Genomic DNA, 26,736 nt, shown 5'->3' on the forward strand with positions numbered 1-26,736 from the left:
TGCTTGTGTGGAGGGTGCGCCACCAGAAATCGGGCTTAGTAGATTAATAGAGCACTTCGGAATGGCATATACATCACATATCCTGGATCAAGTAAAAACTCTGGGGTTCCAACAAGCTTCGCCCCTAACTAATTTGGTTAGAAAACGTACGCATCTATAAAAGTACCTAATAATCAACTAACTTGAATTAGCCCTAATAATCAACTAACATGAATTAACGGCTAAAACTTTACCCACAAGTCCAGAACTACTGCATATCAAGTAATCGATTGTAGAGCTTAATCAACTTTATACGGGTTTGATTCTCGATTTGGTTATAATATTTGATGCTTTAGTTTATAAACTCGATTATGTAATCTTTATTTTACCGAGTTCATGTGTGGGTTTTGAAGGATCTATGCTACATGTCGTGTACCTTATATATATGGTTTTGGCGGATCCATCATCCTTAAATTTTGCTTTGTATTTCTATTTTCTTGATACTCGATGGTGTGCCTTATGTGAATTTTTGTTTCGTGGCAGGGATTTAACTTTGAACAATGTCGGGGTGTTAAGAGAAAGAAATTGTTCGTTTAATTTAGGGTTTACAGGTACTATCCGGCGAAAAATTATGTATATAGTTAGAATTATTTTTATGTATATATAGTAGATGTTGAATCACCTATACTTCTTTGTGTTTGCTTCTTCACTTTGTTTCCGCTATATTCTAAGAAGATTATTTAGAAGCTTTATGAGATTGATCTATGGATCAAGATGGTCCCTTTGTGTCTTGATTAACACTTGCAGTTCTTGCGACGTATATTGCATGTATGAGCAATGTATATTGCATGTATGAGCAATATCGTTATATGAGTTTGTGCTTTGTGCATATGGTTTAAGACTTGATAAATTATGTCTTTTATTTTTATTCCGAACTTGACCTCAAATTCAAAAATAATATCTTCAAGTATCTACATGCACCGTGAGAGGTATGGCATTACCTTATTCTTTTTCTACGCACCAACAATGATTTCTCTAGGACTTTTTTGTTGTTACGAATGTGCAGCAAAACGATTTTACCAACAATGGTTCTTCTGATATTTTTGTTACGACACTTTACACTTGCACGTCAGGTATGCGTAATTTAACAATATTTATATGACTTTAAAGTTTTATGCTTATTGATATGGGTTACACACGCTACTACGAAGGCTTTCGGTGAAATTACATTCGCCTTTTCTACCCTTTAAAAGTAGAGTTCATATTGAACAAAATTGTAAATTAATTATTTTCCTAAATTTTAGGACTATAGAAATAACTTTGTTTTTCATTAAATCATTCCTTATCGTTATTTAGGACTATAGACCAAACTAAGAAGTCTTAATATTTAGGACTTTAAAATTAATTAAAGTTTTACTTTAGATAATCGTTAAAAAGGGGGGTTTTGGGGGGGTGGGGGGTGGGGTTGGAGGAATCATAGACGTAAGAATAATTTATAAGGACAATTACCTTTTCCAACAAGGAAACTCCACAATATTTTTTTTTGTAATGTTTAGGACTTTGAAATCAACTAACTTTAGGTAATAAATTTTTCCTTATTTGAACTATTTTATGTAAATTCCTAATATTTAGGACTCTAAAATTAATTAACATTTTACTTTATAGTAATCATTTGCTTATAACATAACTATAACATTATTTGTGAAAATTAAATGGGATAACATTCTCGGCCGTGTTCTTCCATGAAGTGTTTTTTTTCCGGATTTAACTGTTACAAGTTGCTTTAGGCCCCTCAAAATGAAGGCCCCAATTTTTATTTTATTTTATATACATTATTTATTTATACTATATTAATCTATCTATACTATATTAAAAGCACGAAGGGCTTTAGAAATGTTGATTGAATTTTTTTCCCTTCATTAAAAGATTCTACAATAGACAAATCGTCATTTACTATTTTTTTCAAATTATTATAATTCTTTTTTAGTCAACACAAAATTCACATGACAGAAAAGGAAAAAGAAGAACAAGTAGTTTAATAGGAACCAAATTTTCGTAGGTTAACCAAAAAGGAAAAAATTGAATTAATAGGAGAACAAACTTATTACTATTTACTAATATCCTTATTAAAGAAGAAGTCATAATTGACTTAGATTCAAAAGGAAATAGAACAATAGCATAAGTAGGAAACTTATTACTGTTTAGTGTCCCTGTTAAAAAAGGTTTCATACATCCATCAATATCCCAGTTTTATATTCTCCGTGGATGCTAGGGTTTAGTTTCCTGGTTGGTTAATTCATTTAGCAACCTATTCTCCAAGGGTTTAGACATAAAGATGAAGAGAACAATGTTAAAGTTAGTTGTTTTGTATCCACGCAGACGTATTTGAAAGCATTGAACAATATTGTTCTCTCTTTCCTTTATTTCATGGTGAGTTATTTTATACTATTTGTTTCATTACATAATATGATGTGATAAAGCACTGCAGCACAGGTACTCAAGTTGTTTTTTTATATCTACCTTTGTTATTAGATTTCATAAACCACTTCTGATTGTATATTTGTCTTTGTTCCTCTGCCAACTTCTTCCATGCATCTTACCTTCCGTCAGTAATTTATATTGTTTGAGTTATTAAAGTTTTGATATAACACTTACCTTAAACATTAATTGAGTAGGCAAACCTGAGATTAGAGTATACAAAAGTGTTTCTGCTAATTGTTAATATTCTAATAAACCATCATTAGAAAAGAAATAGATATATAAAGAATTGCATATACTTTTTAAGAGTTGTAGGAGGGACAAAAACACCTTAGTAATGCACCTTTTCTGGATTCGACTTTAAGGAATTCTTACAGACAATGGTTGAAAGTTCAGTTTGGTTTGTGATAAACAAAGAGATGTTATAATGATTATGTAAAATGCAAGACATGTTGAGATCTTTTTAAGTTTTAGATGACTTCAAATCATTAAGGAAAAAACAATTCATTCACTGAAGGAATTATTAGTTCTCTTATGCTTGCTTAATTACTTTAGTTTGGACCATCTATTTCTGATAAGAGAATTCTCCTCAAAATCTGCAAAAAGCCCCAGCATGATTAGTTGTACTCTTAGATGATATTTGAACTTGAGATGAGGATTAATTTTAAAATAATAATTTTAAAAAATTGTACTCTCTGAGACAAGGTAACGAAATTTTTTAGCAAAATGTGTTCGCCCTTTTTATCCAATAAAAATGGATTTTACATTGGATAAAATCGTTATTCTAGCACATAAGAATATAGACTAAAAGTAGATTTTAACCCAATAAAAATAAATTTTACATTGGATAAAATCGTTATTCTAGCACATAAGAATATAGACTAAAATTTCCTTTGAATGAAAAAAAAAATCTATAAACTTAAATTACAAAGAACAAATTCCATCACTATATTACAAACAAACATATAACATTCAAGGGGAAAAAATAAGAATAAGAATCAACCCAAGAAAAGGGAAAAGGGAAAAGGGAAAAAAAAGAAAAACATAGCACGTTTTCAAGAAATATATCTTTCTTTAGTTGAATTTTTTTCTGTTATTTGAACATAATGATATAATAAATGTTCAAAAAAAATGATACTATAATAATTTCTCGAAAAGACTAAAATTTAATCATTTTTATTAATCAATTATTGTGATTAATTTCATGCATTTTGCATCTAAACACAGATGCACATATCAAATTCTAATTTTTAAGATATCTAAATTGAAGGATTTAATAGATACACAGTGCTTTGATAGAACAAAATAAAATTGATAATTGAAATGAAGCAATCATTGTGGAGTCCAAGTTAAAATCAAACATTAAATTGTATGTACAAAAAATTAGCTATGAGCAATTTTGCAACTAATTAATTTTGAAGTTGGTAGCAAATGCAATTTTTTTTTGTAATATTTGTTGTCAAAAGAGGTACGCGTTTTGGTCACGCGCAAAACGCGTACACTATATTAGTATTATGCAATAAATAAAAGTGAACAAATTGATGACTACTTTGATAATTTTAAAAAGATGAATTCTCTTATAGAGTTGATTGTTTCTTATAAATACTGGATTAAACCATTTTTTTTACTCCAAAATAGACTTGAATTGTTCTAAATGTATGAAATTATTTTGACATCTACATAGTGTTATGAAATTGAGGTTATTAGATGATGAGAAGTTAGAAAAATATTATCATAACCATCTATATATGTTTCTTACGCAAATGTTTGTTTAAAGTTTAGTGAATAGAGTTACTAAATATCTCTAATCGTGAAGCTAGCATGTAACTGAGTGAATAATCGAGATAGACAAGATGAACTATATACCATCTTCACAACACACACACACACACAAAAAAAAAAGGATTTAGAATAAGAATATGTAAAATTTTATTAGATATTTTAAAGGCCTCTAATAGAGGTTTGGCTTTAGGCCATCGATTTTATTGAGCTGCCCCTGCCCATATTTTCAGTTTTATACAACACTACATTATATTATACAATATTATACTTGACGGAAACATTAAAAATAATGTATCAACTTTGTATAAAAGGTGTTTATACATAAATATGGCCTAAATCGGGTAAAAAACTCAAAATATGAGCTAAAGTGCGTAAATATAGAATTAGAGAACTCTATTTCTTATCTCCCAGTAGACATATATTTCTTATCTATATCACACTATAAATATAGAATAGAGAACTCTACCTATTGTATACCTGATCGGTTTTATATATCATTTGTTAGCCGTAATTTTTCCTTTTTACTCGAAAGATCCAATGTTACAAGTATCTGAACCGAATCAATTAAACATGTCTTGAAATTAATTTATGGGAAAAGAGTAAAAAATATTCCTCTACTTTGTTTTAATGGCTAAAAATATTTTCCATTAGAATTGAAAAAAAAAATACAAAATTTTGGATCATTTATGGCCCCGCCGTTAAGAAAGTTAATAAATATACACTTTATTTGACGGAAATTCTCAAATTGATTCAAATAAACCGATTTCACAAAAATAACCTACTCCCCAATTTTACCCCACTCACCTCCTAAATAACCCATTCTTCCTTTTCTCCCATATTTTCCTCCAGCTCTCAAGCCCACTGCTCCAACGAACTCCATCTCCGACCAACCACTTCTCCCATTACCTCCACTCTTTCTCCATATTATATCTCATTTCAGAAATTATGGTAGAGCAGCCATCTCCAACCGTTATGAAGGTTTCATCTAACTCATCTATAATATTAGCGCATGCGAATTCGACGACAATTCTATGTGTTTTCTTTTATATATCAAGATGGCAATAGCATTACATTGAAATATGAAAGGAAATATTATGGAAGTAGGACTATTCACACTGGACAAAGAAATGGCAAGGCAATTGCACTATTTAACTAAAAACCTTTCAGGGCTAAGCTGAAGCAATAACATGGGGAAGTGGGCCAAAAGGCCATTTTGGAAACTTATTTTGCCAAAATCCCAGCCCCAAAGTTCTGAAAACTACACTTTTGCCTCCCTCAGCCCTAACATTTTTATTACCTGGAATAGAAATAAAAACAAAATATTTCCCTCCAAAAAGCTCCCGTTTTTTTTTTTTTACCATTTTTCCGGCAAAAATTCTGATTTTTCACCGGATAACGGTCCCCAACGACGCCAAGCTTCCATAGTTCAGCCATTGTAAGTAAAATCTGGTAGAAATCGTTGAGAAGGAGCTTTCCTCATTGTTGTAAAAGCTCACTTTTTCGGCGAAAATTCTAGTCTCATTCCGACATTCCGTCACTTCTCCATTCAAATACTTCAGTTCGCAATTGGTAAGAGCTTTATCCTTGCTCTTTTTTATCCTGCATCTGGTACAGCTCTCCGGTCAGTAATAGACCATAGTCATCAACGATTCATCGACCAGGCATAGACCAAAGTCATAGTCTATTATATATTTTATTATGGCGTCGATTGCAGAATATATTATAGTAGGTGGTGATTACATGGGTGAATGGGAAGAGACCCAAAAATGTTGGAATTGGAATTCTGTGAGCAAGGTGACAGTACTGCCGATTGCGGTGCGTCACAATGGTACGTATAATGACTTGGTCACGAGCGTAATGGAAAGCAGGGAGTTAAATTGTGAGCCTAGCGACTTGCACATTAGTTATATGATTAATGCTTTGTCCACTGGGAAAAAACCCATCCTTCTTTCATAAAGAATGAGAGGCAGGTGGTATTGTACATGCTTGATGTTGCTGCTGATGGTTCTAGGCTCGTTTTAAGAATAAATGTTGTTGAGAGGTCTCAAGTTGGTTCTACATTAACAGCACCACCCCCACACATAGACCCACCACTGCCACAGCCGCTAGCTGATGAAGCTTCAATGCAATATGAGGGCATGGGTGATCATTTTATTCATATGGATGATCCTGATAATGATGACGAAGAGTGTGATGGAAATTATGGGGATGATGGGCAGCAACCAAGTGGTTCACAAAGTAACCACAACTTTAGTGATGGAACCGGTTTTTACTGTGGGCAAACATTTAAGAACAAAGAGTATTTACAGGTTTTATTGAAGAAAGCTGCAATAACGACCCCAGTTTGTTTTAAACTGAACAAGAGTAACAACAAATATTATAAGGTGGAATGCACCTCTCCTGATTGTGGTTGGATGTTGTGGGCCAATAAGTACGACAACTCGGATAGGTTTCGAATTTACAAGTACGTTGGTGATCACACTTGTGGGGTTGAACACGTTACGAGCACTCATAAGCATGCCTCAACAGCTGTCCTTGCATTAGTCTTAATGAATGACGATATTGACAACAAAGGGCCAACGACAAAGGAAATCCAGAGGACGGTTTTTAGGGAGTTCCATTGTAAACGAAGCTATTGGCAGTGTTGGAAGGCAGGTGTAACGGCTAAGAACATGATTAAGGGGACACCGGAGCACGGGTATGCTTGCTTACCGGCTTATTCATACATGGTTGAAAATCTAAATCCAGCTTCCAGAATTTGCATTAGTCTTGATGACGCGGACAAGTTCAAATATTACTTCGTAGCTTACGGTGCCTGCATTCGAGGATATAAACTCGTGCGAAAGGTTATTGCCGTTGACGGCACACATTTATACGGCAAGTATGAGAGTGTGTTGTTGTCGCCTTTCGCACAGGATACTGAGAACCATATCTATCCAATTGGTTTTTGCGTGGCGGACAAGGAGTGTGATGAATCCTGGACCTACTTCTTTGAGCAGCTGAGGCATATAATCGCCAATGAACCAGACTTGTGCATCATTTCTGATAGGCGCAAGAGCATCACCAACGGTGTTTCCAGAATTTTTGAGCATGCTCATCATGGACTATGCATGAAGCATCTTGGTGATAACCTTTGAAAAAATTTTCAATGTGGAGATTCTCTTCATGTTTACTATGATGCAGCAAAGGCATATGGTTACCAGGAGTTTAATGAACATTTTCAGCAATTAAGGAATAAATGCCCCGAAGATGCTAATTTCCTCGAGTTTGATATTGGATTTGACAAGTGGAGCATGGCATATTTCCCAGCAAATAGGTACGATGTGCTGACCACAAACATTGTGGAGTTGCTAAACTCAATGTTAAGGGATGAAAGAGAGTACCCTGTGGCTGCCTTATTCACTTCTATTTCTAGGAGGTTTGCTGAAATTGTTTAGGCAGAGACGTGCAAATATCAGCAGTTCAATCAATTTACTTGTGCCTTCGGTTGAAAAGACGCTAAGGGAAAAGATGAATGAGGGTGACTCCTTGTTTGTAAATAATATAAACAGGGATGCCAACGAGTTCATCATAGTCGGTAGTGGCCTAACTGTCAAATTCAATCTACTGAACATTACTTGTAGAGAGTACAACTTGGTGAAATTACCATGTGCTCACGCGATGGCAGCCTTGAGATTGAAGTACGGACCTGATTATGGTTCAAGCATCTACGAGTATTCCTCGCTTATGTATAAAGTTCAGTTATTCTTGCATTTGGTGAAACTATTAATGTAATCCCTGCAGAGTCAGAATGGGAAGTCCCAGAGAAGTACGCAAACATGTATATTCCTCCACCCTCTTATGACCCCAAACTTGGAAGGAAGAGTGAAGCGTATTTCTGGCGTCGCAGAATCTTTCAAGTCCAGGGGAAGTAGCAAAGGGACGAGAAACAAGTGCTCGATTTGCAAGGGGGCTGGTCACAAGAAAACAACGTGTCGATTTTTGAGAGAGCATCCCACTTGATTTTTTTTATTTGAATGTATTTTTATTGTATTAGTTCAATATTAATCAACTTTATTTTAGTCTATCATAGACTCTATGTGTGTTTATAATAAACCAGTCTGTTGGTCTATGATGGTTCATAGTTAGGAAATTAATCTTCCTTTGGGAGATCTATACTCCCCAATTAAAACCCTTAACATGCGGAACTGAGTAGCGTAATGATTACATTTTCAGAATACTGGCGTTTCATGTCTAATCACACTGATAAAATACAAATTTAAACGACACCTCCATGCTCATAGCCACGTGTCTTAACCATTCCAATGAAATGAAATATATTGTTGATGTTCATATTTCTTGTCTTGTGTTTTATTTATGTCTTTTTCTGTTTGTTGCATTTGTTTTCTAACCGTCAGAATAAAGTTAAGTGTGTTGGGTCTATTAATAAAGATAACTATAGTAAACGATTATGATCTATAATTACTCATTGAGACGGTCTATGATGGATCTTCAAGGTTGATTATAAACCATGGGAATAAAAGTTTTTATTGGAACTAGAAGCCTGCTAAATTTGCACAAGTCCAATAGACCCAAAAAAAGAAAAATGAAACCCCAAACCCCAAATTCCAAATCTAAAAAAGCCAAAAATAAATAAAAATACTTGATACTATTTAAACATTATAATAACACTTTAATACATCATATGAGAGTCCCCATCCATTAGACATATGATCAAAATAGTTTTAGGACACCTAATGATCCTTAAATCACTAATATTAGTCTAAAAAGGCCAAAAATAAATAAAAAGACTTGATACTATTTAAACATTATAATAATATTTTAATAGATCATATGAGAGTCCCCACCAATTAGACACATGATCAAAATAGTTTTAGGACACCTAATGGTCCTTAAATCAATAATATTAGTCTAAAAAGCCAAAAATAAATAAAATAAAATAAATAAAAAGACTTGATACTATTTAAACATTATAATAACACTTTAATACATCATATGAGAGTCCCCACCAATTAGACACATGATCAAAAAACCTTAAGCACAAGTAATGGTAATCATATCACTACTATCCAATTAGTCTCACAATAAGTTATAGTTCTCAAAGCACAACCTTGTTCTAAGAACAACATTACTTGTGCTTAAGGTATTTTGATCATGTGTCTAATTGGTGGGGACTCTCATATGATGTATTAAAGTTTTATTATAATGTTTAAATAGTATAAATTCTTTTTATTTATTTTACTTTATGTATTTTTGGCCTTTTTAGATTAATATTAGTGATTTAAGGACTATTAGGTGTCCTAAAACTATTTTGATCATGTGTCTAATAGATGGGGACTCTCATATGATGTATTAAAGTGTTATTATAATGTTTAAATAGTATCAAGTCTTTTTATTTATTTTATTTTATTTATTTTTGGCTTTTTTAGATTTGGGGTTTGGGGTTCATTTTTTTTTTTTTTGGTTTGTTGGATTTGTGCAAATTTAGCAGGCTTCTCGTTCCAATAAAAACTTTTATTCCCGTTTATTCTTGAAGGTCCATCATATACCGTCTCAATGAGTAATTATAGATCATAGTCGTTTACTATAGTTATGTTTATTAATAGACCCATCACACTTAGCTTTATTTCGACGGTTAGAAAACATATTTATTACAACGGTAATAAAATAAAATATTCTTAAATTTACAACGGTAACAATACACCCTTCCCTATATAAAACCGACTCAAAATTCAAACACCTCCATTGTCTCTTTTGTTGATCAAACACCTCCATAGTCTCTTTTCTTGATCAAACCCCACTATTATCTTTTTTGTTGATCAAAACACCCAAAATGTCTCAGCTATCTGAAACATCTCAACCACACGATCCCGACATTTGTTTCTACGCTGAACACACTGTCTTGAAGACATCACGCACCCCAAAGAACCCAGGTCACAGATTTTTTAATTGTGCAGTTGGAACTGTAAGTTTCTAATTCAAATGTATGCGTTTTTTATATGATTTCAGGACAAGAAACTCTAATTGATTGTTGTTTGTTTCAGGATTGTGGTGGCTGCGACTATTTCAGATTTATTGATCCACATCCCAACAAAACACCAAAAAAATCTCAAATGAGCCCAGGTGGACCTGAGACACCAACATCAAAAGCCTTAACCAAATCTGAACTACAAAATTGGCTCAGAGAATCTTTTGAGAACGAGGAATTATTTTAGTCTTTGTTTAGAGAATTTGAAGAAAAGAAGAATCGCTTGAAAGTTATGTTGGGAGAAGCTAAAATTGAGAGGAGCTAAAATTGAGAGGGATGAAGTAAAATAGAGGTTGATGGTGGTTGAAGAGAAAAGTAATAGACTAATGATGCTTTTGTATGGTTTATTAGTGTTGTTTGCTATATGACAATATGTAATAGGGCTGTAGTGGGACTGGGTATTTCATTTTGGCGTATGAAGAATTTTGGACAATATGAAGTGGGTTTTATTTATATGAAAAATATATGTGTTTGTCCTCAAGCGTTATAACATCTCTATTGAGTTTGTGCACAAACTTTATTCATAGTCACTAGTAGTATATATAAACTCACAGTTGATGATCAACAATCATCGTAGCAGATAATAAGGTTTCATGTCGCCGATAGATAATTATATTAAGAATTGACCACTACTTGTAAAATCAGTCATATTTGAAGACATCCAAGTTCACAATGAAACAACACACTCAGATACACAACAGTCAAATTAATTGTTTGTTAAAACAATCATATTTGAAAACATCCAAAATATTTATGCACATCCAAATTCAAAAGGCAACAACAGAATTATATACAAAGGTTTCAATGATCTAACCTTCACATAAACTAATCCAAAATAGTCAAAATTAATTATTTGTTAAAACAGTTAGATATTAGTACTGATTGTTTGTCATCATCCACCACACACATTCAGTAAAAACTTAATTGTTTGTTACAACCCAAATAATCAAATTAGTTGTCTGAAGAACAATTAATCCAAGCGAGGACGCCCGACACAACTTTTTCAGAGTCAAACTCAACATCAGCTTGACTCGCCTCACTAGCATTCTTCTCATTAACCTTAGCAGGGACATCTGCTGCCTTATTAGCTTGAGCAGTTGGCATAGAGAGCTCAACCTTCTCGACCTCAAACTTCTCAAGTTTCCCGACTTCAGAAGCTAGTCTAGGGACCTCAACCTTCTCAAGATCAGCACTAGCATTCTGCTCATTAACCTGGGCAGTTGGTACAGAAACATCATCTACCTTCTTAGCTTGAGCAACTGGTCTAGGGAGCTCAGTACCTACATTCAACTTGTTGATAGGAGATTGGTCCACAGGTGCTTGTGCTGCATTTTTTTTAGATATAATTAAAAAGAATGAAAATCGTATACAACAAAATTACAACAAAAAAATTCAAAAAGTTCACCTTTCTCTTTGACAGTCTCCTGATTCTTCTTCTTCGCCTTCTCGCTCATTCTAAATTTTTCTGCCTCCACATAAGCAAGAACAACATTCAGAGACTCCTCCATCTTCACCAAATGCTGCTGCAGTTCCACATGCTCTATCAGCATTGATGGGTAGGCACTTGGTGCGACACGACCCCTAGAAGTCCCAATGCCAACATTACCACCAAAATCTTCTGATTGAATATCTTCCACATCATATGAGGGCTCCTTGGACTCCTTTTCAAACCTACTACGATGCTTCGAGGCATGATGAGTATCCTCATCAGAATTCTCCTTGGCTGCTTTCTCAACCTACTAGAAGCCTTCAAGCCATTCTTTGGTGTAACCAATACGGTCATGCCTTCTAATTTTATCTTCAATTTATCTATGATGGGATCATCAACTTCATCAAATGCCAATGAGTCTTTCATGTAGTCCTGCTCCGTCTCACACATTATGGGGATGATGTAAGGGTGCACAACCTACGAATACGCAAAACATTAGCATTTAATTTATATTTTTGCAAAAATATTGATAATAGACTCCAAATTTATACCTGTGAAATTCCCCCTCCAATACTAAATGGATCACCTTCAGTAAATCGCTCCATTTTTGTGCTGTACCACATAAGAATCCTAGGAATAGGCAGAGGAACCTCATCTGATTTGTCAGCATGCAGTCCAAGTGCGGGGAAAGCTTCATAAGTCTAGACCTATAATAACACAAATAATCGCTAAGTGTAAAAATAAATGACACACAATCTATAATCTACTACACTAATGGTTTATAACATGTACCATAAATGCCTAGGGGAAGTTGTAGAGAGCATATGATGACGTCTTCTTATCAAGGTGGGTTTGGTGGTGCCTGGGCATATCTACATTGCCCATCAAGTATTCCAAGGCGAGTTCAAAGGATTCTTTTCCCCAAGGATAGCTCCGGAAGAATTCCAAATCATCAGCCATTTTAAACCAATCGGCGTCCACACCCCTGGACACATCTTTGGCCATCAAAATTGTATTGAGAAACCACACAAGACAACATTTTAGCTTTTCTTCTTTATTTAATCTAGGCCCTCTTATCACCGACAATAGCTTGTCTAATGTAATCTTTTTCTTTCGAGTAACCTTTTCATAGAATTCTGCCCCTTTCTTAATTGCCTTGTCCTTTCTAGATTGAGAGGGATAGGATCCACAATTTAAACCGGTGATCAACACAAACTCCTTCAAGCCAAAACACGTAGGCTTGTTCGCGGGGAACCACGTTTTACGATTCTTTTTCTGGATCACATGACGAAGAAGCATATAATAGATCATCCGTCCGTTGAAATTGATGAAGAATTTTGACAGCTTTCTAAAGTGACCAAAACAGGAACGCTTCCACATTTTACTTAGTTTTTGATCTCTCAACACATTGTTAAATTCAACTAACAACGACAGCCTGCTCCTAATAGAAACTTTTACTGCAAAAGTTTCATAATCATCCAACCAATTGATCAAGCCATACTTTTCAACTTTAATTGTCTTTGCACAATACGGCAAGGACAAAGGATCAACATCTTTAGCAGCACTAGAATGTTTTGAATCATCCCCAAATACATTCTCAACTCTACTATCAACTCTATGTCCATCAACACTAAACTCATCAATAGGGTCTGAGTGGGATGCACTCTCAGCTTCTGCACTTCTTTTTCTTTTTCTATCTCGACTAAGTTCTTCATCTTATCTACTTTTATCCTTACGATTCGTATTAGAACGAGTTTCAACTATAGCACAAGAACGGAGGAGTATTTTTCCTCCTTTGCCTCTACACCTAGGCATTTATACGATCTATATACAAACAATAGAGATGTTGATCAACCACGATATAACAATAATCGACCAAAAGTCTATTAATAGATCATATATAATTTCAAAAAGCAAAAACAGGAAAACAAAGATCGAAACAAGCAAAATAAGCATAAATAACACACATTTCGGCGAAAAAAAGGCAAAACAACAAAGGTTTTGAAAAAAAAGCAGATCTTTATGAACCCTAGTTTTTTATCAAGATAAAAAAAAAAAATTCAGGGAAATATGGAGCTCAAAATGCTCCGACGGAGTTGCAAAGTTAAAGTAATTACCTGTTTGCGATGATCAAGGCGTATTGGAGCTTGGGGGAGAGGTGGAAGTTTGAAAGTTCCAAGCTAGAAAGAGAAATAAAGAAGAGAAAGGGACGGATGAGAGAGAGGGGGTATTTGTGTATTTTATTAGAAGTCAACTGGACTTAAGTGTATAACTTAAAACTTTCAAGCTTTTTAAAATTATGCAAAGTACCCCATTCCCATATTTCTAAACCCTAATGCCGAAAAATAATTGAAAAAAAAATGAGTGGCCACATTCCCAATTAAAACTTAGAAGTGGCCTTTTTGACAAATCTTCTCCAATAACATGAGGTTATATTTTATTTTTGGATCAAAACGCAATTTGATATAGTAACGCAAAGGAGCCAGCAAACAGGATATAAAATTGAGAAAAGGGGATGGGATGGGAGAAGTGGTTGGTTGGAGATGGCTAAAAATCGAGAAAGGGGGAAGGGATGGGAGAAGTGGTTGGTTGGTAATGGAGTTTGCCGGAGGAGGAGAAAGTATGAGAGATAAGTAAGAATGGGTTATTTTAGGAGGTGGGTCGGGGCGGGTAAAATAGGGGAGTGAGTTATTTTTGTGAAATTCAGTTATTTGAATCAATCTGGGAATTTCTTTCAATGAAGGGTATATTTGTTAAATTTCATAACGACAGGGGCATAAATGACTCAAAATTGTAACGGATGATATTTTTAGCCATTAAAACAAAATAGAGGGATACTTTGACGCTTTTCCCTTAATTTAACTAGGTAATATATCATGAATCTTATACATGAGAAATTATTTTCTTCCCATTGGACCCAAATAGTATTCAATGTTAGAATGCGATTACCTGAGGAAGGATGTCAAATTGTTCGCGTTGACCCCCAACCCCTCCTTCCCGGGTCCATTTAAAGTTTTTAAAAAAATCAAGAATTCCTGGAACAAATTAATCATATAGAAAGAGATCAAATATTTAGAAGAATTACAGGAAATTACACTCAATGATGTTGACAATGAGTGGTCTTAAACTTTGAGCTCGCTTGACCAACGGATTAACCTGAAGGTTAAAAGTCAAAAGTTACATGTTAAATTTAAAGTTTTGTCCATGGATCAAAAGTTCAAGACCACCAATTTCCAAGGTATTCTTGTAAATCACCTACGAAGAATCACTTTTTATAATTGAGTACAAGATTCTTGTAATATTTGTTTGTAATGTATAATTTAATAATAAAAATGTTGTAACATTCTCATGCAGTAGTAAATGCACCATATATATTAGCAAATACTATATATTAATTAGAGATTATGACAAGAATGGGCATGTATCTATATCTTTGCAAACTCTATTGTGTCCTTCCCATCATGACCTTTGCTGAAGAAGATGTTGGTGTAATCAGCATAAAGTATTTGTTTGTAAATTGGTTTCTCCCCATTCACTAGCAATTCCTGCAAAGGACCAATAACACTTGTAGGCTTTGGATGCAAGAAAATGGGCACAGAAACCCTATTCTTGCTCCCATTAGCAATCACACGATGATCAACACTCTTGTATTTGTCATTGCTCATTCTTTGAAGTGTATCGCCAATATTGATTTCCAGAGCCCTGTTGACTGGAGGGACATGAATCCAATCATTAGTTTCAAGTTTTTTCCCATAGAGCCTGCCGATATCATCTTGAAGGAGAACAGTAATTGTTGAGATATCTGAGTGACGTCCTACTCCAACCGAAAGCTCAGGGTTGGAACATTTTGGATAGTAGTTAAAGTTTATTCTCTTTGAACCCATTAAAAGTTGATCTTTCTCTTCATCAATTACTTTTACATTCAATCCTCCCATTAGCGATTTCAAAATCTTCCTTATAATAGTATCACACCTCTTCAAGTATTCAAGTGCTTCTTCCCTGAAAGAACATTCACAATAATTACTAGTTAGTACTCAAAGGATTCGATGTTTTAGCTACTATTTTATGAAGGATAAACTTATACAATGACAATATGGAGATCCTTTTTACATTACAATGTATCCTTTTTACATTATAATGTATTATAAGTTATAATTTATTCATGTATACAAATTTATTTTTTAGGATACTAATCTCACTTATCAAGAGTGGTAATCTATAGTCACTTTTTAGACGACTTGATAGAATAAATTTTCTTTTTTACGTGGTGAGAAAAAAGGCGAACCTGCAAGAAGAAGGCCAAATTTCTTTTGGTGTAGTTGTAGTCAAGAATACACCTGGAAAAAATTTCTTTTGGTGAAAAGAAAGCTTGATTTATCACCAGGCAAACAAGTACATATGTCCTACATTACTGCTAAGACTTAGGCAAGCAATAACAAATAAGTTTACACTATCTTTCTAGATGTGTTAATATAATCTCTATCCATTGTCTTCCTTGTCTATTTTCCTTTCTCCTCCTTTTGCTATTTAATCGTATATACACCTCTTGCTGGATCTTATGATAGACTACTCTTGGCAATGGTACTTTCATTTGCCACAGTGCTTCATTCCTTGCCCTCCAGATATTGTATACCAATGCTACCAGCACAGCTGTGATGAAGTCTCTGCAATTCTTACCTCTTTTATTCCTTGTCATTCTTCTCAGAATCCCATGGACTTCAGTGTTCTGAATTCCTGTCCCCATCCAATTCATTATATTGTCCAAGAAAGTACTTAAGAACTGACACTCAAAGTATAAGGGTGCAATGCTTTCAACTTCTCCTCCACGTGGGACACAACTTTCATCTGTTATGATTCCAATCTTCTTCAATCTTACTAGACAACCAATGAAGCAGTGTTTGGGCGTACTTACTGTACTCCATATACCCTTTCTGCAAATAATACCCACTTTGGATGGTGTATTTCCCATCAGCTTTTAGCCACCCGTCCACCACATGGCCACATATCCTTGCTTATATCTATCTTTGATACTGCATATTTTCCTCCTATACCAGCAGTAATCACTAGGTAACATTAATGGTGTTGCATCACCCACCACTGATAAGAGCGGAATAGGTGATGCTTTCTGGGATTCACTTGGCAATTGGATTACTGGTCTCATTGGATCCCTTTACAATACCCACAAACACGGAAGCCGAAATCCATAAGATTTTTTGAGGGCTCAAGTAGTAGTCAATCGTAGTTTGCACCCCAAAATCATAGAGACTGATGCCGAGGAAATTAAATATTACATCTAACTTTACATTTTAATTATGCGTTGTCTGATTGCAGGTGGTTACTCATATTGAATAATCAACAGTTGACTCACATTAACGAGGAGCAAAACAGTGTGGGTGATTGTCTAGAGAAGGAAGGTTGCATCTCTAACTACTATGGAGACATGCTCATTTTGATAGAATCGCCAGGATTTGCTCTGCACGCTTTGGAAGATGACAAGGGAGGACGCTCCTGCAAGCGAAGCATTCCTTCACATCGAGTCATTTCATCTGCAAATTATAGTATATATAGTAGTTGACCCCTCCTTTTCCTTTTTTAATCAACACACTTCATTTTTGTGGTTCGATCGGCCGGATCGGGTTGGGACAACATCCCATACTCCTTGTACTTTTGTTTAAATAGTTGAATGTAGCTTATCTTTTCAGACCAAAAAAAATCTCTATGAAATTTAACCACTTGAAATTCTGATAATCTTGTACGTTAAAGGCAACAATATAATACCCACTTTCTTAATTAATGTTGTGCAGGTTGTGTGCATATACTAAAATAAATAACTAATAAGTATTACTAGATGAGTTCCACTTATATTACCGTTATAAAGAATTTTGGCTTAATACCCAGATAGACCCTTAAATTTGACATGTTTTGTAAGATAGGCATATAAATTTACAAGGTGACCAGATAGACACTTAAACTTACTCAAAGTGTATTTTTCAAGTTTTCCAGTTATTTTGAAAACAAAAACTATATTTTTCAAACACTCACAATTTTCATGGCCAAACAAGCCCTAAATATATCACAAAATATTTTTTTTAAAATGCAAAAATAAGGCAAACGCATATACATGAGACTATAAATGTGCACTTAAACCAATAAATACTCGCTAATCGCAATTTTGCAGCTTTCAATTAACTCGGGTTTTTTTTTTTTTACACTTGAATAATTAAAAAACAATAACTTTAACCAATAAAAATCCTTAAAAAAAGAAATTTCAAATTAAGAAATTTCTAAGTTCAGTATTTCAAGTGTAAAAGAAATTTAAAATTAAGAAAACTGTAAAGCCGAGAAGAAAATCCTTAAAAAAAAGAAATTTCTTAATTTGAAATTTCTTTTTTTTAAGGATTTTCTTCTCGGCTTTACAGTTTTCTTAATTTGAAATTTCTTTTACACTTGAAATACTGAACTTAGAAATTTCTTAATTTGAAATTTCTTTTTTTAAGGATTTTTATTGGTTAAAGTTATTATTTTTTAATTATTCAAGTGTAAAAAAAAAACCGAGTTAATTGAAAGCTGCAAAATTGCGATTAGCGAGTATTTATTGGTTTAAGTGCACATTTATAGTCTCATGTATATGCAATTGCCTTATTTTTGCATTTTAAAAAAAAAAATATTTTGTGATATATTTAGGGCTTGTTTGGCCATGAAAATTGTGAGTGTTTGAAAAATATAGTTTTTGTTTTCAAAATAACTGGAAAACTTGAAAAATACACTTTGAGTAAGTTTAAGTGTCTATCTGGTCACCTTGTAAGTTTATATGCCTATCTTACAAAACATGTCAAGTTTAAGGGTCCATCTAGGTATTAAGCCAAGAATTTTTATAATTTTAGGTTACACAAAATATATTTACAGGTAACTCTTCATTAAAGTGACATCATAATCTTAAAATAAGATAGATTAATTGCTATAACACATATAAGTATGAATATAAAATAATTTCACTGTCCGTGTATATAAGTTAAACTCTTGATAAATATACTTAATTTGTGGCACAATGAAGAATCAGATGAATGATTAATCCATTTCCGGTGAAGATCCACTCGACGAAGCAAACGAGATGGAACAAAAAAGAACAATTAGACCATTACAATATCCTAGATAATGTTCAAAAGAATCCCCACTAATTGAAGGGCTCAATACTTATCCTTTCGCAAAAGTCGAACACTGTTCACACCCTTTCACAGAACAGAGATAGATAACAAACTCATTATATACTCCCTCCCTTCTAATTTAAGTGTGTTAGTTAATTAGATACGAAATTTAAGAAATAAAGATTTTTTTTTGAATTTTGTGATCATAAATTAATGATGTATATAGTTATTTAAATCTTGTGGCCTTAAACTTGTCATGTAAAATTTTGGAATTGAAAAACTTACTAAATATAGAAAGAGACACTTTTTTTGGAACAGACCAAAAAGGTCAAACTTAAAAGCGGCATTTGATTGATGACACGTCAGGGTAACTTGTTAATTCAAACAAAGGTGTTAATATGATATACTCATTTTTTTTAGTTAATTTTCTTGTAAAACTGTCTTGAAATTAATTATTCAACTAGGTAATATATCATCACCCTTATGCATCAGAAATTATTTTCTTCTCATTCGACTCAAATAGTATTCATTGGATAGTTTTTGGAATGTGAACGACTGACGTAGGATGATGTCTAATTATTCTGAAATATATCTCTAAATTTAAGTACAATATTCATAGTATATTTGTTTTTAGCATATAATCTAATAACAAGAATGTTGTAACATTCTTATGGAGAAATGCATGTACTCTATATATAACAATATAATTAGATATTGTGACCACAAAATGCGTCTATATCTTTGCAAATTCTATTGTGTCCTTCCCGTCGTGACCTTTGCTGAAGAAGATGTTGGTGTAATCAGAATAAATAATTTTCTTGTAAATTGGTTTTTCCCCATTCTTTAGCGTTTCTTGCAAAGGACCAATAACACTTGTAGGCTTTGGATGCAAGAAAATGGGCACAAAAACCCTATTCTTGCTCCCATTAGCAATCACGCGATGTTCAACACTCTTGTATTTGTCATTGCTCATTATTTGAAGTGCACGCCAATATTGATTACCAGAGCCCCGTTGACCGGAGGGACATGAATCCAATCATTGGTTTCAAGTTTTTTCACGTAGAGCCCGCTAATAAACTGAAACAATATGGCACTCTGTAAAAGCATGTTGTGAACTTATCATATCATACATCAGAAAGAACCTGTCTCCTGAGAAGTCACAGTTAACCCAAACATAACAAATATGCAAGCCGACAAGGCTGCCACTATACACGGGGACGTCCAAGACGATCTACATCGATATAGCTGATCAAACCGTATATACACAACCCACATAGTCTACAGACCTCAAAGAATATAACAAGGCCTATGTCAAAGGATCTGTACCAAAATGACTCAAGCTCCGGAACAATGGAGCTCTCCAAGCAGCTGAGTAACAGTCCTAAGCTGGAGGATCACCAAACTGAGTATCTGTACCTGCGGGCATGAAACGCAGCCCCCGAAGAAAGGGGGTCAGTACGAAAAATGTACTGAGTATGTTAAGCATGAAGTACAGCAATGGAGATCATGACTGAGTAAAAGATGACAAGAGACAAATATGATAATCAAGTAATACCAAATCATCTGTACCTTATGAAATGAGTCATGCATATATATATATATATAATATACCGTACCCGGTCCTCTAGTGAGGGACTCAGTGAAATAATCATGCATATACCGTACCCGGCCCTCTAGTGAGGGACTCGGTGAAATATAATACGTACTCGGCCCTCTAGTGAGGGACTCGGTGAAATGTAATACGTACCCGACCCTCTAGTGAGGGACTCGGTGAACAATACAATGAAACTGTGCACGATTACGTACCCAGCCCGGGACTCGGTGAGTGATATATTAACGGTATGCACGAGTAGAATATCATGAGAAACCATATGCAAACTAAATCATCATCTGAGACTCAATAGAATAATCAGAATAAACCAATATGTCACGACCCGACTAGGGGCCGCGACGAGCACCCGGTGCTAGCCCACCCGGGCACCCCTTAGCTTACGCTTAAGCTTGCATCTAGGTGAGCCACGTAATTAAACATGCATTTCGATTTATCAATCACACTAGTCCCATTGGACGACAACATCTTTAATCATCATAGGCATCTACACCACATCAATTTACATGGGCCGACAAGGCCAACAAAATGATATACAAAACATAGGCCGACAAAGCCAGACATATCTAACCATATACACGTGACTACGAGCCTCTAAGAAGAGTATGACATAACACATGAGCGGGACAGGACCCCGCTATGCCCATAAATATGTACACAAAAGAATGAGTACCCAAAATCTATGGCTCCGAAGGAAGTGGAGCTCTGCTATGTAATCTCTGAATAAGAAGCTATGGATCAAGTCTGTCTCCCTGTGCACCTGTGGGCATGACGCAGCGTCCACAAGAAAAAGGACGTCAGTACGAAGAATGTACTGAGTATGTAAAGCATGATCAACATCGATATATAAGCATAATGAACAACATATGAAATAGCATAGGAGGGGGAGACAATAATATCATCATCATGACACTTACTTGCCTTTCATAGGAACTTTCCATTTCTCATACGTATTTGTATACATACATCCTCATCCGTGTTCCATAATAGTACTCGTACCATATTTGTGCTCGTATTCGTATACATGCCCTTATTCGTATTCATATACGTAGTCTTATCACATTCATATCACAACTCGACAACAACCATAATTCAATTCAAACTATTTCTCAAAATGTCACTATTCATCATTCATGACCCATTTTACCATATTTTCTACAATCCATGTATTTCAACTCTTCAATACCTTAAACATCATATAAATATCATGAATCTTACCTTAGATGTTGTAGGAGCAAGCCTTAGTTGATAATACTACACCTTGAGCAAAACCCTAGTTTATCTCCATTTGGATTTCTTGACTTTGGATGACCTTTGATGATTTTTCTTACTCTTGATTCACTTGTTTTATGTTGTTGATGACTTATAATCCTTGAAAACTTGTATAATGAATGTAAAGAGATGTTTTAGAGAGAAGGTGTGTAATGTAGAAATGAAATAAAACAAGTCTTGGTCCCCTTATTTAATGAATTGAAAATCTGTGTTGAAGTGCACAGTGGTCGTGAACTGGGTTTACGGTCCGTATAGCAGTTTACGGACCGTCCTTCGTGGTCGTCTTTAACCATTTTAAAACCAGAAACTTGGGCTGCTTGCATGGTGATTTACGACCATGGTTTACGGGCCGTAAACCAGGTCGTATTTTACCATTTCCTCGATTGGTAAACAGGTCGTATTTTGTATGCCAGTTTACGACCTGTCAGTTTACGGACCATATACCATTTTACGGTCCGTATAGCACTTTACGACCACTGGTCAGTTTGCGATCCTGCAACTTCTCACATTTCTTAGACTTCTAATTCTAATCATCCACGTCCATGCACATACATTGCTCATCTCATACCTTGACTTATCTTAGCCAACTTTCTCGTCTTACATCGGATACCTTTGAAATCTCACCTAAGGTCATCAAACGTCGTCTCTTACTCATGGAACATCATGCGCTCGCACTCATCACTAGTTCATTCACTTGCGTACCAACGTAAAATTTTCCGAGGTGTAACATTCTCCCCCCCTTAAGAACATTCGTCCTCGAATGTTAAAGTGTTCGGGAATTCCTATAAAAATTTCGCCAGAGTTTCCCCTATAATATGGCACTACCAACCTGCCACAACAACCCATAATATCGATGCCTCACAGGGCTAAAACACAATAGCATAGAAACTTGGTCACACACGACCCAAAAAGCATAAAAGGAAAACATACATACCTTGTGATCTTGGCGTCTCATCTTGGACTTCTTCCAAGGGCTGAAATAAATGTGGGTATTTGGATCGCATGCTCTCTTACGCTTCCCACGTCATTTCCTCTCGTTTACTGCTTCTCCATAGAACCTTAACTGAGGCCACTTCTTTGTTTCTAAGCCTCCGTACTTGCCTATCTAATATGGCAATGGGTATCTCTTCATACGTCAATTTCTCTGTCACTTGCACATCATTCACTGGGACGATCCTAGTAGGATCTCCAATAGATTCCGAAGCATCGAGACATGAAACACTGGATGAACTGATTCCAATTCTGGAGGTAGCTCTAACACATAGGCCACCTTGCCTATCTTGCGTACAATTTCATATGGCCCAATATACCGGGGGCTAAGCTTCCCCTTCTTGCCAAATCTTATTACACCCTTCATAGGTGACACCCTCAAGAATACCCACTCTTTCACTTCGAACTCCAAGTATCTTCGACGATTATCCGCATAGGTCTTTTGACGACTTTGGGCCGCTAACAGCCGATCTTGTATGAGCTTAACTTTCTCTATAGCTTGTTGGACCAAGTCTGGCCCTATCAATTTAGTCTCTCCTGTTTCAAACCACCCAATCGGGGATCTACACTTTCGCCCATATAGAGCTTCATACGGTGCCATCTAAATGCTGGAATGATAACTGTTATTGTAAGCAAACTCAATGAGTGGCAAATGATCATCCCAATTTCCTCCAAAGTCTATCATACATGCCCGTAACATATCTTCAAGAGTCTGAATAGTACGTTCAGCTTGTCCATCAATCTGTGGATGAAATGCCGTGCTAAGGCGCACTTGGGTCCCCAAACCCTCTTGGAACGACTTTCAGAAATTAGCTGTAAACTGAGTCCCTCTATCAGAGATAATAGATACTGGAACACCGTGAAGTCTCACTATCTCTTTAAGATAAATCTTGGCATAATCTTCTGCCACATAGGTTGTCCTGACCGGTAAGAAATGAGCTGACTTTGTGAGTCTATCCACGATTACCCATATGGAATCATACTTACGTCGAGAACGGGGCAACCCTGAAATAAAGTCCATATTAATCACTTCCCACTTCCAAGTTGGGATTTCTATTGCTTCCAACAATCCACCCGGCTTTTGGTGCTCGATTTTCACTTGTTGACAATTAGGACATTGAGCTACAAACTCCGCTATATCTTTCTTCATCCCATTCCACCAATATATAGACTTAAGGTTGTGATACATTTTCGTCGCTCCGGGGTGAACAGAATAACGAGAACAATGAGCTTCTTTCAAAATCTGGTGGCGTAAACTTTCCACATTAGGGACACATAATTTGCCTCGGCATCGGAGAACTCCGTCTCCCGAAATGTCAAATGATGACTCCTCCTTCTGAGGTAGTGTATCTCTGAACTGCATTAGCATGAGATCCTCATATTGCCGCTCCTTCACTTCTGCTACTAGCGACGAGACTGCAAAATTCTGAATAATAGCTCCGCTGCTACCTGAGTCCACTACTCGGACTCCTAGGCTAGCTAGCTGCTGGAGCTCACGGGCCATTTCTCTCTTCTCTGGTCGTACACCACATAGACTTCCCATTGACCTACGGCTAAGAGCATCAGCCACAATATTTTCCTTTCCGGGATGATACAAAATATCAACATCATAGTCTTTCAGCAATTCCAACCATCGTCGTTGCCGTAAATTCAACTCTTTCTGCTTGAAGATGTATTGAAAACTCTTATGATCTGTATAAATATCCACGTGGACACCAGTAATGTCTCCATATCTTTAATGCATGAACCACCGCGGCCAATTCTAGATCATGGGTAGGATAATTCTGCTCATGTTTCCGCAATTGCCTTGAAGCATACACAATTACCTTACAGTGTTGCATCAATACACAGCCTAGCCCAACACCTGAAGCATCACAATAAACGACATATCCTTCCAATCCCTCTGGAAGTGTCAAGACTGGGGCAGAAGTCAATCTACCCTTTAGCTCTTGGAAACTGCGCTAGCAAGCATTTGTCCATTGGAACCTTGCCGATTTCTGGGTCAACTTTGTGAGTGGTGCAGAAATAGAAGAAAAACCTTCAACAAACCTCCTGTAATAACCTGCTAAACCCAGAAAACTACGAACCTCCGTAGGAGTCGTGGGCCTTGGCCAAGTTTTCACGGCCTCAATCTTTTGACTATCTACTCGAATACCATCGGCTGCAACAATATGCCCTAAAAATGCCACTGAGTTCGACCAGAACTCACATTTAGAAAACTTTGCAAACAACTCTCGAGTTCGGAGAACTCCAAGGACAGTACGCAAATGATCTGCATGTTCCGCTTCGGATCTAAAATACACCAAGATGTCATCGATAAATACTATCACAAATAAATCCAAGAAGGGCCTGAACACATTATTCATCAAATCCATAAATACGGCCGGCGCGTTCGTTAGCCCAAATGACATCACCCGAAATTCAAAAATGGTCATATCTTGTTCTAAAAGCTGTCTTAGGGATATCTTTCTCCCTAACTCTCACTTGATGATACCCGAACCTCAAATCAATCTTTGAAAATCATTTGGCACCTTGAAATTGATCAAATAAATCATCAATCCTCGGGAGAGGATATCTATTCTTAATTGTTACCTTATTCAGCTGTCGATAATCAATGCACATTCTCAAGGAGCCGTCTTTCTTTCGGTCAAACAATACGGGCGCTCCCCACGGGGATGAACTGGGCCTAATGAAGCCTTTATCAAGCAAGTCCTTCAATTCTTTCAATTCTGCGGGTGCCATTCTATATGGGGGAATAGATATGGGTTTAGTGCCTGACAACACATCAATGGCAAAATCAATCTCCCGCTCGGGAGGAAGGCCTGGAAGCTCTTCCGGGAACACATCCGGAAATTCATTCACTACAGGAACTAACTGAAGAGTCGGCGACTTAGCTTCTATAACTTGAACCCGGACTAGATGATAAATACAACCTTTCGTGATCATCTTCCTTGCCTTTAGATAGGAAATAAACCTACCTTTTGGTGACGCCGTATTCCCTTTCCACTCTAAGACTGGTTCTCCCGGAAATTGGAAACGAACCATTTTCATTCGACAATCAACATTGGCGTAACAAGAAGCCAACCAATCCATGCCCATAATGACATCAAAATCTACCATTTTTAGCTCATGCAAATCAATCATGGTATGACGATCACAAATCATAACTACACAATCTCTATATACTCGGCTAGCTATTACCGATTCACCCACGGGTGTAGACACCTCAAAAGGTTTGATCGACTCCGGCTCAACTATAAATTGACCCGCAATATATGGAGTAACATATGATAATGTGGAGCTCGGATCAATCAAAGCATATACATCATGAGAGAATACCGATAATATACCCGTGACCACGTCTGGAGAAGACTCAAGATCTTGGCGTCCAACCAAAGCATAAATACGGTGCTGAGGACTGCTAGAACTGGGAGCTCTCCCTCTGCCTCTACCATGGCCAACTGGCGTATGTGAACTTGGCCCCGTAGGGCGTACAGATGCCGAAGATCCGGCTATCGAGCCTGATGGCTGGGCACTACCTCTACCGTGTACTGAGGAGCAATCACGCATGATATGGCCTGGTCGACCACATGAATACCAACCATCTGAACCTGATCGGTACCGACCCTAATGCAACTTCCCACACTGGGAACATCGTGGTACAGGTGGCCTTGACTGGCCTGAATCATCTCTAAACTGAGGTCCTGAATAACTCGGACTCGGTCATGAACGAGCAGACCTATCAAATCTCTGGCCTGAAAACCGTGGAGGTGCACTGGTAATAGAATAGCCCGAATGTCTGGGAAGCTGCTGCCTGTGCCCACCTCTAAACTCGCTTGTCGGACCCGAAGATCTAGCCTCTTGCTATGTCCCCGATCTTGCTCACGTTCACTTCTCCGCTGCTGTAGGCTTTCTTCTAAGTTCTGAGCATATGCCTGAATGCGTGCGATGTCCATACCATCCTGAAGAGACGCAGTCAAGCATTTATACATCAAGTGTGGCCCTAGGCCCTTTACAAATCGGT

General features: G+C 36.1%; 2 protein-coding genes across 2 annotated transcripts; one reads left to right on the forward strand and one right to left on the reverse strand.

Moving 5' to 3' along the window:
- Positions 1-5,937: 5,937 nt before the first annotated feature.
- On the forward strand, positions 5,938-8,153 carry LOC132628412 (uncharacterized). Its single transcript, XM_060344194.1, has 5 exons — positions 5,938-6,054; positions 6,198-7,362; positions 7,423-7,657; positions 7,791-7,936; positions 8,023-8,153. The coding sequence occupies exons 1-5, from the start codon at positions 5,938-5,940 to the stop codon at positions 8,151-8,153; spliced, it is 1,794 nt and encodes a 597-aa protein (XP_060200177.1).
- Positions 8,154-14,857: 6,704 nt separating this feature from the next.
- LOC132628413 (feruloyl CoA ortho-hydroxylase F6H1-1-like) lies at positions 14,858-16,857 on the reverse strand. The gene is made up of 4 exons (XM_060344196.1): positions 16,728-16,857; positions 16,374-16,430; positions 15,982-16,033; positions 14,858-15,695 (listed from the first exon to the last, which is right to left on the reverse strand). The coding sequence occupies exons 1-4, from the start codon at positions 16,855-16,857 to the stop codon at positions 15,122-15,124; spliced, it is 813 nt and encodes a 270-aa protein (XP_060200179.1). The 3' UTR covers positions 14,858-15,121.
- Between the last annotated feature and the right edge of the window lie 9,879 nt (positions 16,858-26,736).

The sequence above is a fragment of the Lycium barbarum genome, chromosome 2 (assembly GCF_019175385.1).
Source record: "Lycium barbarum isolate Lr01 chromosome 2, ASM1917538v2, whole genome shotgun sequence".
Lineage (NCBI taxonomy): Eukaryota > Viridiplantae > Streptophyta > Magnoliopsida > Solanales > Solanaceae > Lycium > Lycium barbarum.